At 44.3% G+C, this 13,195-nt stretch overlaps 1 protein-coding gene across 1 annotated transcript in view; it reads right to left on the reverse strand.

The window, feature by feature from the left end:
- The window catches only part of LOC146204962 (nose resistant to fluoxetine protein 6-like), a 29,113-nt gene extending 19,798 nt beyond the window's left edge, over positions 1-9,315 (reverse strand). Inside the window, exons 1-6 of the mRNA XM_084605651.1 lie at positions 9,234-9,315; positions 9,012-9,099; positions 4,353-4,468; positions 2,448-2,618; positions 509-602; positions 5-97 (exon numbers count right to left, since the gene is read on the reverse strand). Of these exons, the coding sequence (XP_084461777.1) occupies positions 5-97; positions 509-602; positions 2,448-2,618; positions 4,353-4,468; positions 9,012-9,099; positions 9,234-9,315 (644 nt within the window). The remainder of the gene's footprint in view (positions 1-4; positions 98-508; positions 603-2,447; positions 2,619-4,352; positions 4,469-9,011; positions 9,100-9,233) is intronic.
- Positions 9,316-13,195: the final 3,880 nt, after the last annotated feature.

Here is a 13,195-nt window from a genome sequence, read left to right on the forward strand (position 1 = left end):
CCACCTGATGTAACGATGGATGTAGTACATCAGGAAGTCAAATCGTCCTTTGTCTTGCTTGAGTTTTCCGTAGCAGACGAACATAAGAAGCAATCCGCTGCAAGAAATAACAAATGCCTCATGAAATTATCGCCTTTCTTTTCTTATAATTTTGTCTTCAACATAACAACTGTACTTTTCAAGGTATTGTAATACACGATCACATTATGAATAAACACATTTCAAGCTAAAAGGTATATTGCGGCAAGGTGTCGGGTGGCAGTCATGTGGACAACCAATGGAATTTCAGCGCCATTATTGCCTCTTCAGTAATCTCGTCTTACTTTACATTTGCAGAGAGGCCATTTTCGTGTTTAAATCTTGGGCAAATTGAATGCATTACTTTCAGAGGTGTGCTGAGTAACGAATGAGGACACTGTTCATCACTCCGTCATTCTGCATCAGTACCTCCTAATCTATCATTCATGGATTGATTAGCTTTAATACGATACACGCCCTTTACTCTTACCTTAAGAGGAAGAACGTGTCCACAGACAGCGAGGCGTTCAGGACCACTTGGAATGGGACATCCTTTCCCAACTCTTTAGCCCGGATAGCTCCTGCTGCAAGATTTGTTCTTGTTTCAAACTGAGATTTTTTCACCAAAATGACGATGATGGCACCCAACTCAACAAGGCAAGCGATCTGGACACTTTCCCTTTCACAGGTTTGAATTCGGCTCCCTGTCAAGTCTATGGACTGAATTGAATTGATGCTTATTTGAAAGACGGCCGCAATAACTTTCGCGAAAAGAGTACCCACAATTCGTAAACTTTGCATTTCCGTCCTCATCTTTATTGTCACTCAGGATCATAGCCGAGTAAAGAGGTAAGTAAAGAGAGAAGTAAATGCTTAACCCATTTCGTTTCCTTTGAGACGTTCTTGTGTTCGTGTGTGCTTGCTTACGTGCGCCATATATATATATATATATGTATGTGTGTGTGTGTGTGTGTGTGTGTGTGTGTGTGTGTGTGTGTGTGTGTGTGTGTGTGTGTGTGTGTGTGTGTGTGTGTGTGTGTGTGTGTGTGTGTGTGTGTGTGTGTGTGTGTGTGTGTGTGTGTGTGTGTGTGTGTGTGTGTGTGTGTGTGTGTGTGTGTGTGTGTGTGTGTGTGTGTGTGTGTGTGTGTGTGTGTGTGTGTGTGTGTGTGTGTGTGTGTGTGTGTGTGTGTGTGTGTGTGTGTGTGTGTGTGTGTGTGTGTGTGTGTGTGTGTGTGTGTGTGTGTGTGTGTGTGTGTGTGTGTGTGTGTGTGTGTGTGTGTGTGTGTGTGTGTGTGTGTGTGTGTGTGTGTGTGTGTGTGTGTGTGTGTGTGTGTGTGTGTGTGTGTGTGTGTGTGTGTGTGTGTGTGTGTGTGTGTGTGTGTGTGTGTGTGTGTGTGTGTGTGTGTGTGTGTGTGTGTGTGTGTGTGTGTGTGTGTGTGTGTGTGTGTGTGTGTGTGTGTGTGTGTGTGTGTGTGTGTGTGTGTGTGTGTGTGTGTGTGTGTGTGTGTGTGTGTGTGTGTGTGTGTGTGTGTGTGTGTGTGTGTGTGTGTGTGTGTGTGTGTGTGTGTGTGTGTGTGTGTGTGTGTGTGTGTGTGTGTGTGTGTGTGTGTGTGTGTGTGTGTGTGTGTGTGTGTGTGTGTGTGTGTGTGTGTGTGTGTGTGTGTGTGTGTGTGTGTGTGTGTGTGTGTGTGTGTGTGTGTGTGTGTGTGTGTGTGTGTGTGTGTGTGTGTGTGTGTGTGTGTGTGTGTGTGTGTGTGTGTGTGTGTGTGTGTGTGTGTGTGTGTGTGTGTGTGTGTGTGTGTGTGTGTGTGTGTGTGTGTGTGTGTGTGTGTGTGTGTGTGTGTGTGTGTGTGTGTGTGTGTGTGTGTGTGTGTGTGTGTGTGTGTGTGTGTGTGTGTGTGTGTGTGTGTGTGTGTGTGTGTGTGTGTGTGTGTGTGTGTGTGTGTGTGTGTGTGTGTGTGTGTGTGTGTGTGTGTGTAAAGACGCACTGACTGCGTTAAAGCATACCAATTCTGATCTTTGCCTAAAGCAGTACGTGGGCAGAGCTTTGGCCGAGCGCAATGATCTTACTCTAGTGAGGCAGCTTAGCTTGACCGCTAGTAAATAAGCAAAAGACGCTGCAACAAACTATTGCCTAATAGCGGCAGCTACGTTTTGACTTCAGCCATATTAAGGGCGTTGTGCTGAGCTGTATAGTGAGGACTCTATCGCTAAAACTAACATTTCTTTCCTGAATTCACGGACACAAATATCGATCATCAGGCGTGAGGCATAAACCCTAAACGTAAGCATTTTCTAAATCGTTCACCTCCAGTTCTTTTCGAGACCATGATCACAATCCTGTATGTTAATAAAACTGAACGGACAAAAACTTGTATTCCATTTCAGGGCTTTTAAAAGATGGCTACGAAATTAGTGAACAGGCTTACAAACTATCGAATTGTTGCGGCTGAAGTACACGTGACCGAGCATCACCCATAGCATGCTGATGAAGCGTATCCCGTGAAGGCATCTCATGCTCCGGTCGTTGGTTTTCGTCGACAGGACTTTCCGGCCGTTAGCGTAAGCTGAAAATGCCTCCAGTAGCTGCCGGGGAATGCCTGCAAAAAATTGAATGCGATGCATTTCGACGAAGCTTCTTGAAAAGCATTCTCGGACATGCGCATCAGTATCATTTTATGAATATGCACTGTTCGAGTTTTCAGCGGTTTCAGCACTCTATTATGTATTTTGGCATGACATTTAAAGCATGCGTAGTTTCTGGTTTCTTAAGACAGCTTGCGCATGTAATGCACCCATGGCACCTCGTGTTATATGCAAGAAGTTAGTTGATAGGTTTATATAGGGTTTAACGTCCCAAAGCAACCCAGGCTATGAGAGATGCCGTAGTGGATGGTTCCGGAAATTTAGACCACCTGGGGTTCTTTAACGTACACTGACATCGCACACAACATAGGCGCCTGGCTTTTCGCCTCCATCGAAAAGCGAGCGCCACGACCGGGATTCGATCCCGCATCTTTGGGCACAGAAGCCGTGCGCCCTAACCTCTGCACCACCGCGGCGGAGCCAAAGTTAATACTGAACCAACATCTTCCGAATTCACTTACGGTGCTCTCACTAACCACTCGCCACTTCCTAATCAGATATATTTCAGCCATAAAATGATTACATAATTAATTACATGCATTGATCAACGTAAAATTAAAAACAAAAACAAATTACCGCCCCTTCCATAATCCACGCATGCACGCATGAAATGGTTACGGGCATAGCACGTTGTCAGCAGGGGCGCGTACTCTTGTGATGTGGCGTAAAACTCGAAAAGCGATTGCTTTCCGTAAGGCGTTTCCGACCTCTCCTTTCATCAGGCTCCACTGATCGGCTTAAGCAGATGTGACGGCCACGAAGGCAGAACTGAGCAGAAATGCAAGCGGCCACGATGCCATGCAGGCCTGACAAGTGTGTAGCAGAAACAGCGCGTTCCAGTGCTCCCCTAGGGTGTGGAAATGCGACTGGTGCAAACGCCATGAGCTGACGCCACACTACACAGTGACAGACTGAGTGCGTGGGCCCGTGGCGCCATTTTTGAGGACTGCGCAGAAGCCGTCGTTCTCCGCGATGCGCCCGTCTCACCTGGGAGCGCCGGAGAACTCGTCTCAGTAAACCTCATTTGGTGCACGGTTGATCCCGTCTCGGCTCCCGGATAGCGGGAAATCAGCGCTGGGATGTTGTCTTTTGTTTTTGGCTCGACGTCTCTCAACGTCGCCGACAACGGGAAGTAAACGCATTTCGAACTTAAAAAAAAAAAAAAAAAAAAATGTTCCCTTACTCTTTCCCTGATTGCGGTGGCTGCTGGCTTCCTGCATATATGAATGTCGTAAAGAACCTTTTATTTACATATTATATTGTCTAATTGCACGCAAACTTGCCACTCCACAGGCCACAATGCGACTGCACTGGATTACATATTGTGCAGGTGAGCTTGGTCGGCCGGCTTGCTGTAGTTGGCTAAATAATAAATAAGTTTCCAAGCCCATCCTTGTCCTCTTCTTGTCCGTGTATTTTTTCTGTGCATTTCCATTCCTTAAACACGTATGACCGACTCGCCCAACAACGTGCACTAAGTTTTCAAACTTAGGGCAACTACTACCCCTTGGGTTTCATTGAAAAGCTTTATGCCCAATTCGTGTTGAATCAATATTGCATAAATTTAAGCTCTTTTAGAACCAAATACTATTAAAGCTGTCTGACTCTTGTCGCGTGTGCACATTGGATGCTGTGCTGCCAGTAGCCATGTGTTTAGATGAATGAGTGTTGCAGTTTATTTGGCTTACCTTTTTCCGGTTCCTTGAGGGGCTCAGGCTCCCGCCTTATAATTCTTCGAATTTTAGGCACAATTTCAGACAACGTGCCTGCCATGACAATGAGGATACCGCAGCCAAAAATTGCCCTGAGGAACAACGCAAAACATTCATATTCATAACACGAGATCACACAGTACGTGTTATATGGTTTCGAAGAGGGCGGCGGAGCTACAAGAAGAATAATAATGTAACACATGCATACGCTGTAGAGCCAACCTTCTCTTTTACTTTCGCTTCCGTTCTTTCTCCCTGGAGAAAGTAAGATATGTTGACCTAGCCTGAATTCTTTATGACATATACGAAGTATTTCTTTCTGAACAAAGCGTTTTTGTGTTTATACACGAGTCGCAAAGCTTGTCGGAGAGCGGTAAGTAACCCTGGACTGAGAAAAAATTAAAAGAAACGCTAAGCTAATACACCCAGACCTGGCAAAGCTGCCGAGATTAGAACGGGGTACACGTCGTGCATACATAACTTGCAAAACATCTGCTTTTGAAACCCACCAGCCGTGGTCGCACGTGGCAGTCGCTATTCTAGATGCACCGAGATACCATCGACACTTTCAAGAGAGTCATCGTGCGGCATAATGTAGAGGAGCTCGTAGGAGCTTTGAAGATGTAGCAGTCCAGAAAAAAGAATACTCGCTTAGTAATCTGAGCACGCAGTCACTTTCTCTAAATGACCTGTGAGACAAGGACATCCAGCTTTTTCGTGGCCTCGGTTCCCGAAAAAGTTCTGTGGGCACCATAAATAAATTGCATTTCACACGCGATTATTCACAACGGGAGCGCTTCTAACCATTCCCCAGCGTTCTTTCAACGGGTATGGCTACGCCATCCATGAGACCACTAAAGAGCGCCAAATGGTGAGTTATGGTTTTTTATAACGCGACAACGTTACAGGCTCCGTTCCCTAGAAAATCGGGGCTGGTGTTAGCGAAAAACCACGGGCAAGCTTCTGAATGGTTGATTTGGCAGATGACATGGCCGGTTACTGACGTCACGAGGCCACAATGGCATGGCCGAGTTCACTGGATGAGTCAGATATATATTCATAAATTAGAGCTAATATGTCTTCCACAATATATAGTTCAATGGATAGAGACATACTTGGAAAAGAGGAGTCAGTTTGTTGAGGTGAATGGTGCCTTTTCCGAATCACTGTGTGTCACTTCGGGTGTACCGCAGGGAAGCGTGTTGGGTCCATTACTGTTTCTTATATATATAAATGATTTTCCTGATGTTATTCCAAATTCTGTATCCATACGATTATTTGCAGATGATTGCATAGTGTTTAAGCAGATAAGGGAAACTTCTGATCATGGTATTCTTCAAGCCTTTTGGCAGCTATTGACAAATGGTGTGGGGAATGCAGCATGAAACCTAATATCAAGAAAACTGTACTCCTACGTGTAACAAGGAAAAAACATTTTAGCCCATTCACTTATTCCCTACAAGGCTCCAATATTAAAGAAGTAGCAAGCCATAAATATTTAGGGCTGACACCAATCAATTGGACTGGTCACCGCATATCTCACAAATTTGTTCTTCGGCATTCTCGACACTCTGCTTCCTAAAACGCAAACTTAATCGCGCCCCCTCTAATATCAAACTATTGGCATACAACACATTCATCCGAACTAAGCTCGAGTACGCCTCTATCATTTGGGACCCTCACACAAAAAAGAACATAACTGCTCTTGAAATGATACAAAGGAAAGCAGTCAGGTTTATTTTCCACAAGTACAGCAGATCTGATTCTCCCACACAGCTGATGGTAGAAAATGACATCCCGCTCCTTTCAGTCTGCCGCAAAATGAACAGAATTTTGTTTCTTCGTAAGATTCTGTCACAGGAAGTTAATATTCCATTACCTAACTTTGTCCAACCTTCTACTGCCAGACGAACACGACACACTATGGAACATATGCTGCAACCTGTCTTTGCCCGAACAAATTCATTTAAGTACAGTTTTTTCCCACGGACCATCTCTGATTGGAACTTGCTTCCAGAATTTCTTTTCCAAAGCAGTAATTTTAACAAGGCACTGGAAGGTCATTTGTTTGGTTAGGCTGCTCAACTTTTTAGTACTTTATATCTGTTTCCTTTGTTCATGCCGAATTGTGCTGTGTGTTATTGCCTATTTTTATTTGTTAGACTGTCAAATTTTTTAATAATTACTATTACTATTATGATTCCTTTTTGCTCGCCGAATTGTAGTGTGTATTGTATTTTTTGTTTTTTCTGTGTGTGATTGTTACCTGGTATGCCCCTCCTGTTGAGCCATAAGGCCTGCAGTATTTTGAAATAAATAAATAAATAAATAAATAAATAAATAAATAAATAAATAAATAAATAAATAAATAAATATAAATATATATATATATATATATATATATATATATATATATATATATATATATATATATATATATATATATATATATATATATATATATATATGTAATCACCCTATCTGTGAACAATTGTTTTCAAAAAGACATTTGTAACCTTCTGTACGTTCATCCTTGACAAAGATCGGTCCACGATCGAAATGTTGAAATAAATCTATGGTGATTTTTTAAATTCCTGGTAGTTCATTTCTATGTTTAACAATCAGCTGCCATCTTCGCGCATGTGTGTGTGTGTGTGTGTGTGTGTGTGTGTGTGTGTGTGTGTGTGTGTGTGTGTGTGTGTGTGTGTGTGTGTGTGTGTGTGTGTGTGTGTGTGTGTGTGTGTGTGTGTGTGTGTGTGTGTGTGTGTGTGTGTGTGTGTGTGTGTGTGTGTGTGTGTGTGTGTGTGTGTGTGTGTGTGTGTGTGTGTGTGTGTGTGTGTGTGTGTGTGTGTGTGTGTGTGTGTGTGTGTGTGTGTGTTTCGGATGAAGTTTCATATAAAGAGGTAGCTCATTAGCTCATGACTGTATGAGAATGACTGTAAAATAGAGGCATAAATAACGGATCAGCGATAAGCGAGTAGGAAACTGCGTGTAAGCGAACGATGTTCCGCAAGGGGAGCGCAGACGGGAGCCATTGACGTCGAGTCGTATTTCCATAGGGAGAGCTTAAGTGTACCCCTTCCAGTCCACCCCCCCCCCCCCACCTTTTTTTTTCTTACTATTTTTTTATATTTCTGTGCCACGGCTTAATCATGTTGGCTTCGCCGTTCACGTGGGCTGCTTCTTGAGCCAGCGTGCTCAAGCAGCGAGGTCAACAAAGAAGTGTGCGAGTCTAGGCTTTTATAAATTTTTTGTCTATTATTAATTAAAAAAAAGCTCCTCGGCACCGCCTGAAGATCAATTTTTTTTCTTATAGAGATGGTCTGCAACTCACAGCCATGAACAAAATTTAGTCAAGTGTATTTTAGCAATAAACAATGGAACGTTGAACTAGTTCGTCTGCACACATGACGGAAAACACAGCTGAACTGGCAACGATGCACAGAAGCACGCACGCACGCACGCACGCGCACACACACACACACACACACTACAACACACACACACACTACAACACACACGCACACGCACACACACACACACACACACACACACACACACACACACACACACACACACACACACACACACACACACACACACACACACACACACACACACACACACACACACACACACACATATATAAACATATATGTATATATATAGATAGATACACACTCACACATGCACAAACACACACGCGCGCACACACATATAGACAAGGACGTGCTGCACTACAACTATATTTACACCCGCGAACCTTCTTTCTTTACTTCTTTCATGTACACCTAACTTCGTCCTTCACTGTCCTTCCAGTAATCTAGAAGCTCCTTCTCCTTCTTCAATAAATAAACGGGAGGCTTACTAACACATTGTTCACCCGCCACAGATATCGCCCAGGCGTCCAAAATCTCTCGTGTCAACTTATCCTTATTCTTGCTCAAAGCCTCCACGTTATGAAGGTCTGATGGACCTGCATAAGTTACAATCTTTGCATTGCACCGCGAAGTTGGTTCCAGATTTCTCGGATATTGCAGTGGCGTGTTATCTAATCTTGTCGTTAGTATACATCTCCCAGTCTGGCCAACGTACTTCCCACAGAACAGGACAATCTGATACACTATCCCTTGAATGCATTCTGAATATCATGTTCGGTGCGCCGTTTTGCATCTTAACTCATTCTCCTTCCCATTCAGCCGCGCACACATATATAGTGCAGCATTGGTCTATCTGTGCGTGTTTGTCTCTCTCCTGTGCATTGTCGCCTGTTCAGCTGCATTTTTCATCATGTGTCTTTTGAAGCACCGGTGCCTATCTTTGTTCCATCGCTTTTGTTCCATTGTAATGACGCTTTTATTGCCCTAAATAAAACGCACTCTGGTTCTTTATTCGTCACTGACATCCCAAATGGAGTTACCTATGTATGCAAAATGTCGTGTAACTTGGCTACCTTCCTTCCTCTTTAATGCATCTGCACTTTCTTTCTTTCAGGCAGACTACGACTGGTGGAAAGGAGAAAGTTGCACCCAGGTGATTTGAAAAAGGACGAGTTTCCTTCTTAAAAATTGAAAAAGAAAAGCTACGTAGGCCTGCCACACAAAGAAGAGTAGAAAAATGCGGTCGGGGGCTCACAGGATCGCAACGTAGTAATCGGGAAGTACAACTTTCTGCTTCACTTCGCACCAGGGAACCGTCACGTTGGTCTTCATCTGTTTTCCGACTGAAAGAGAAGACAGACGGGCGGAACCGTGAGCGGCGGCGGCGGCGGAAGCGCCGCGCCGATGCCCGGCGTTCCGCCCCGGGAGGCGCGCGGGCAGACAATGCGCGAACAAGGAAAGGCTGCTGCGTACGCACAGTAGCGGGCGAGGCTCCGGACGTCGTCCAGGCTGCAGGTGGAAGGGACGCAGATGCCGATGCGAAACTTGAGGAAGTACATGTAGGCCAGCGAAGTGTCCAGCTCGAGCGTCTGGAACGGGCAATTGACCGACGTGAATTTCGACTCGCGGTCGTCTTTGGCGGTATGCACGTAAAAGCGCGAGATAAAACGAAAAGTGCGCCTTGGCGCAAAGGCGAAGGCTGGATAATGGGGCTGCGGTTTTCTTTTTCTTTATAAAACCCATTCTCCTTTCGTCACACCTATCTTTGCTGCGAAGGATCATTCGGGGGAATTCCCGAAAGAGGGGCAGCAGAACGCGGCGTCAGAACCAGACAGCAGCTTGCTGCGCTGCAACGTCACGAACCAAATCGTGCTTTGGGATGCTCCACTCCACATAACCGCAACAAAGCTATGCCCTGTGGATGTTAATGTCGCAAAGCTAGGCTACGAGAGTAGCTGTAATTTACTGGCTATACTGACTTCACTGATTTACTGATTTCATATTCCTGTAACTCCCTTTTATCCCTCACTTCATCTACTCACCCCATTCCCCCAGTTCAGGGTAGAAAACCGGTTTCTCCTTCTGGTTCACCCCCTGCCTTTCCTTCTCCTCATATACTGGAGAGAGAGAACTCCGAATTGATTTCTGCCGCATGTGACTCCTTATCGTGTAGTGACAACGCACAGCTCACAGGACATTTTGTAGCTCGCAGCCTCCAAAATGCGATCGCCGCGGCACGAATACAGTACTGCGTCCCATGCAGGGCTCCGCACCCGAATTCCATAGCGCCACTATGGCGGTTACATGACTGCAAGAAAACGTGCTGGCCTGTGGATCACATACGGTGTTCCAATTTTTGTTTGCATGGCCTCGCTCTTCTCTTTCAGAAAAACAAAAAAAAAACAGAGAAAATTATTGCAACAACAGCTATCGTGTCTTAGACTTTCACAGCGTATTTTCGCACATCGGACGCTCAGCTTAAGGAAGTTCTATCAAATATACTGCTAAAAAATATTTATCGACATGCTAGTCATTTATTTATTGTAGCTTTTTAATAACTGTTTTTTAACGCGATATCGTTGAAGGTTCCATTCTGAACAAAATCTGCGGTTACCTGCGCTGTCGGCCTTGTGAACGAAAAATCATGACCATGGCCTTCGCAAGTGATAGTTGACATGGCAACATGCCCGCACCCTGAGTGGTCGGGTTGCGTGACGTTATCGACCAGCATGACATGGTTATGTGTGAGATAAAAGAGGCACAAATTAAGAGATTAGTGATTAAGCGAGCGATAAAGTGTGTGCACGAGAACGACGACCCGAAAGGGGAGCCGGCAGTGGAGAGTAACGCTATCCTGTCACACCCTTAAAGTGTTCCCCAAAATTTACTTCCTTTAAGTTAACACACCTCTTCAAACTGCACGGTTTTTTTAGACTGAAATATCAAAGAATATACGGTGGCCAGTTTCAAACTGTTCCTTTCTAATCTGGACGCTTCATTTTATAAGCGCAGAGAAAGATGCCAGGTCACATTGTTCCTAGTGATGACAAAGGATATACATGCTCCCTATCTCTGTATGCGGCTCTAACGTAGCGAAGCAAGTCACGTGATATACAACACGACAAATAGGGCTCCGGGTACGGCCACGAAAAGGTAAATTGGTATAAACAATTTATCAGCGAATAAATATGAATAAAGCCTTCTGTGAAATGCTCAGCAAAAGTGAGTGAAATTTAAGGAACAGTTCGGAACTCTGCTCTGGAATACTATTCTTCCAGATGGCGAATTTCGGAACAACTCTGAATATCACGGCATGAATGTAGATGACTTCGTTTCTCGCAAATCAGTGCAGTCTTTTTCAGAACTCTCGACGTGTAAAACTTTTGACCATTGGGAACTGGCGGATAACACTCCACCAAACAACAAAAGGAAGAAGCCTCCTGTTGGGATGTTCGACTATTGTCCGTGAAACCATGCAATTTCATAAACACTATGTTCTCAGGGTAACAACGCAGCCTTCGATCTTTGTCATCACCCGCTGTAACTGGTTCTTGCATTTCTCTCACGACCTGCAAAGTAGTTGGTGTGCTTATCTCACCAGCCTTGTACTTTTTTTTTTTTTTTTAAGTTTCTTCAGCGGACAATGTCGTCTTCGGGAGACGATGAGGGGCGGGGGGGAGGGGGAGGGAGGGAGTCGAATGTACAGAGCTCTTCAGCACGCACCTAAACTGCATGGGCATATTTCCATTTGGCCTGCATCGAAATGTAGCCGCTGGAGCCGCATTCGATCCCACGACCTTGGGATCACCAGCCAGAAGGAAGCCATACCATTGAGTTACCGCGGCAAAAGGGAAATAGAAAAATAAAGGGAACCAGGTCGTTTGCCCAAGATCGGGCACCTTGAACGATACTTTATTGCTGCCCACAGAACCATTTTTAAGCTAGAAAAAAATTAAAGAGCACTGCAGAATCTGCATTGGAGTGATACGAAAACACGGATGCTGCTGTTGGTTGCTTCTGGTTGCTTCTTGTTTACCAATTTTAGTCTTTGGTACTTTCAAATAGCGCGTTAATACCTTCCTATGCCCTTTTTCGGCCATACTTCTGGTTGCGTGACGTCACATACTCTACGCCACATTGATTCATTTCTTGTTTATTCATTTTAGTCTTTGGTATACTTTCAAATTGTGCCCCAATCCCTTTCTTCCCTTTTTGGCTCGACTTCAGGTTGCGTGACATCACATCATTGACGTCACCTTAATTGACTGACATAATTAACTATTTTAGTATTTGATACATTCAAATGTGGCGCTAAGCCAACGGCTAATGAGACCATTTCCGCCTTTACTTTAACATTTCTTGCATCTAATTAATTACATAATTACCTTTTCGGCCTAATTATTTTTTGGAACGTCACCCTCTATCGATCGACACCACTCATTAACCTCTACCACTTCTCAATTACTCACAACTGCTGCGGACAACTTTTGCATTCTTTGCCTGTAATTAATTACTTAATTAACTTATTGGCTTATTTATTTTTTCGGCAGCAACATTACGTCAGCCGCTATTGATTGACACCACTCATTAAGCTCTAACGCTCCTCAGTTACAACTGCTGCGGACACGATTTTGCCGACGCAGTCTGTGGACAGAAATCTGTGAACACAGCGAAGTAATGCTCTCGCATTAAAAAAGAAAAAAAGGAAGAAAAAAGCTGTGAGTTGCTGCTGCGGCTGCCGCGCTCCCCTTGTACAATCTCTCCCGAGCCATAATGACTTCATACGATCCTTAAAAGCAGCGGATTTAGACGAGCCCAGTTCATATTAAGCCATAAGCGTTTTCAGGGGGAGGGGGGGGGGGGGGGGAGCTTTTGAAGAATTAACTAGTCGAGTATATTCTTATTATTAGTATATTGCAACATTCTCATTATGTTAATTCGATAGCATTAGAAGGATCACGAGGGCGAAAACTGTCCGGCGTCAGCATCTGTGTGAGGCTTCCACCTGCCGACTGCGTTTAGGAGTATATTCATCTCTCCACCTGTCGCCTGCTATTATAAGCCAGCGGAGAGAGAGAGAGAGTGGGATTGTCCTCTCTACTCGTAGGATAGAAGAGGGACAGGCCGAACTAAGAATAACTCAACAAAACGGAATAAACGAAGCGATTACGTATAGAAATGGATTAGGAACATGAAAGCAGAATTGAAATTTCTGGCCAGTGAAAGAAAAGCGCTATCGAATTTTCTGCACATCAGTCTAATCGATCACCCTAACTTTTTCGGGAATGAAATTGTCGCTATTTTCAGTCAACAATCCTGGCAATTAAGTGCTTGCGTAGTCACTGTAATTTTACTCTCTAGCTGGACTGTGTGGTGGTGCTTGTACTGTAACCAGTGAAGCTCCTTGTAATGTGGTAAATACTTTCTTCTAAGTTTTCT

Source organism: Amblyomma maculatum, chromosome 1, assembly GCF_055883805.1.
Source record: "Amblyomma maculatum isolate TAMU_Amacu chromosome 1, ASM5588380v1, whole genome shotgun sequence".
Classification (NCBI taxonomy): Eukaryota; Metazoa; Arthropoda; class Arachnida; order Ixodida; family Ixodidae; genus Amblyomma; species Amblyomma maculatum.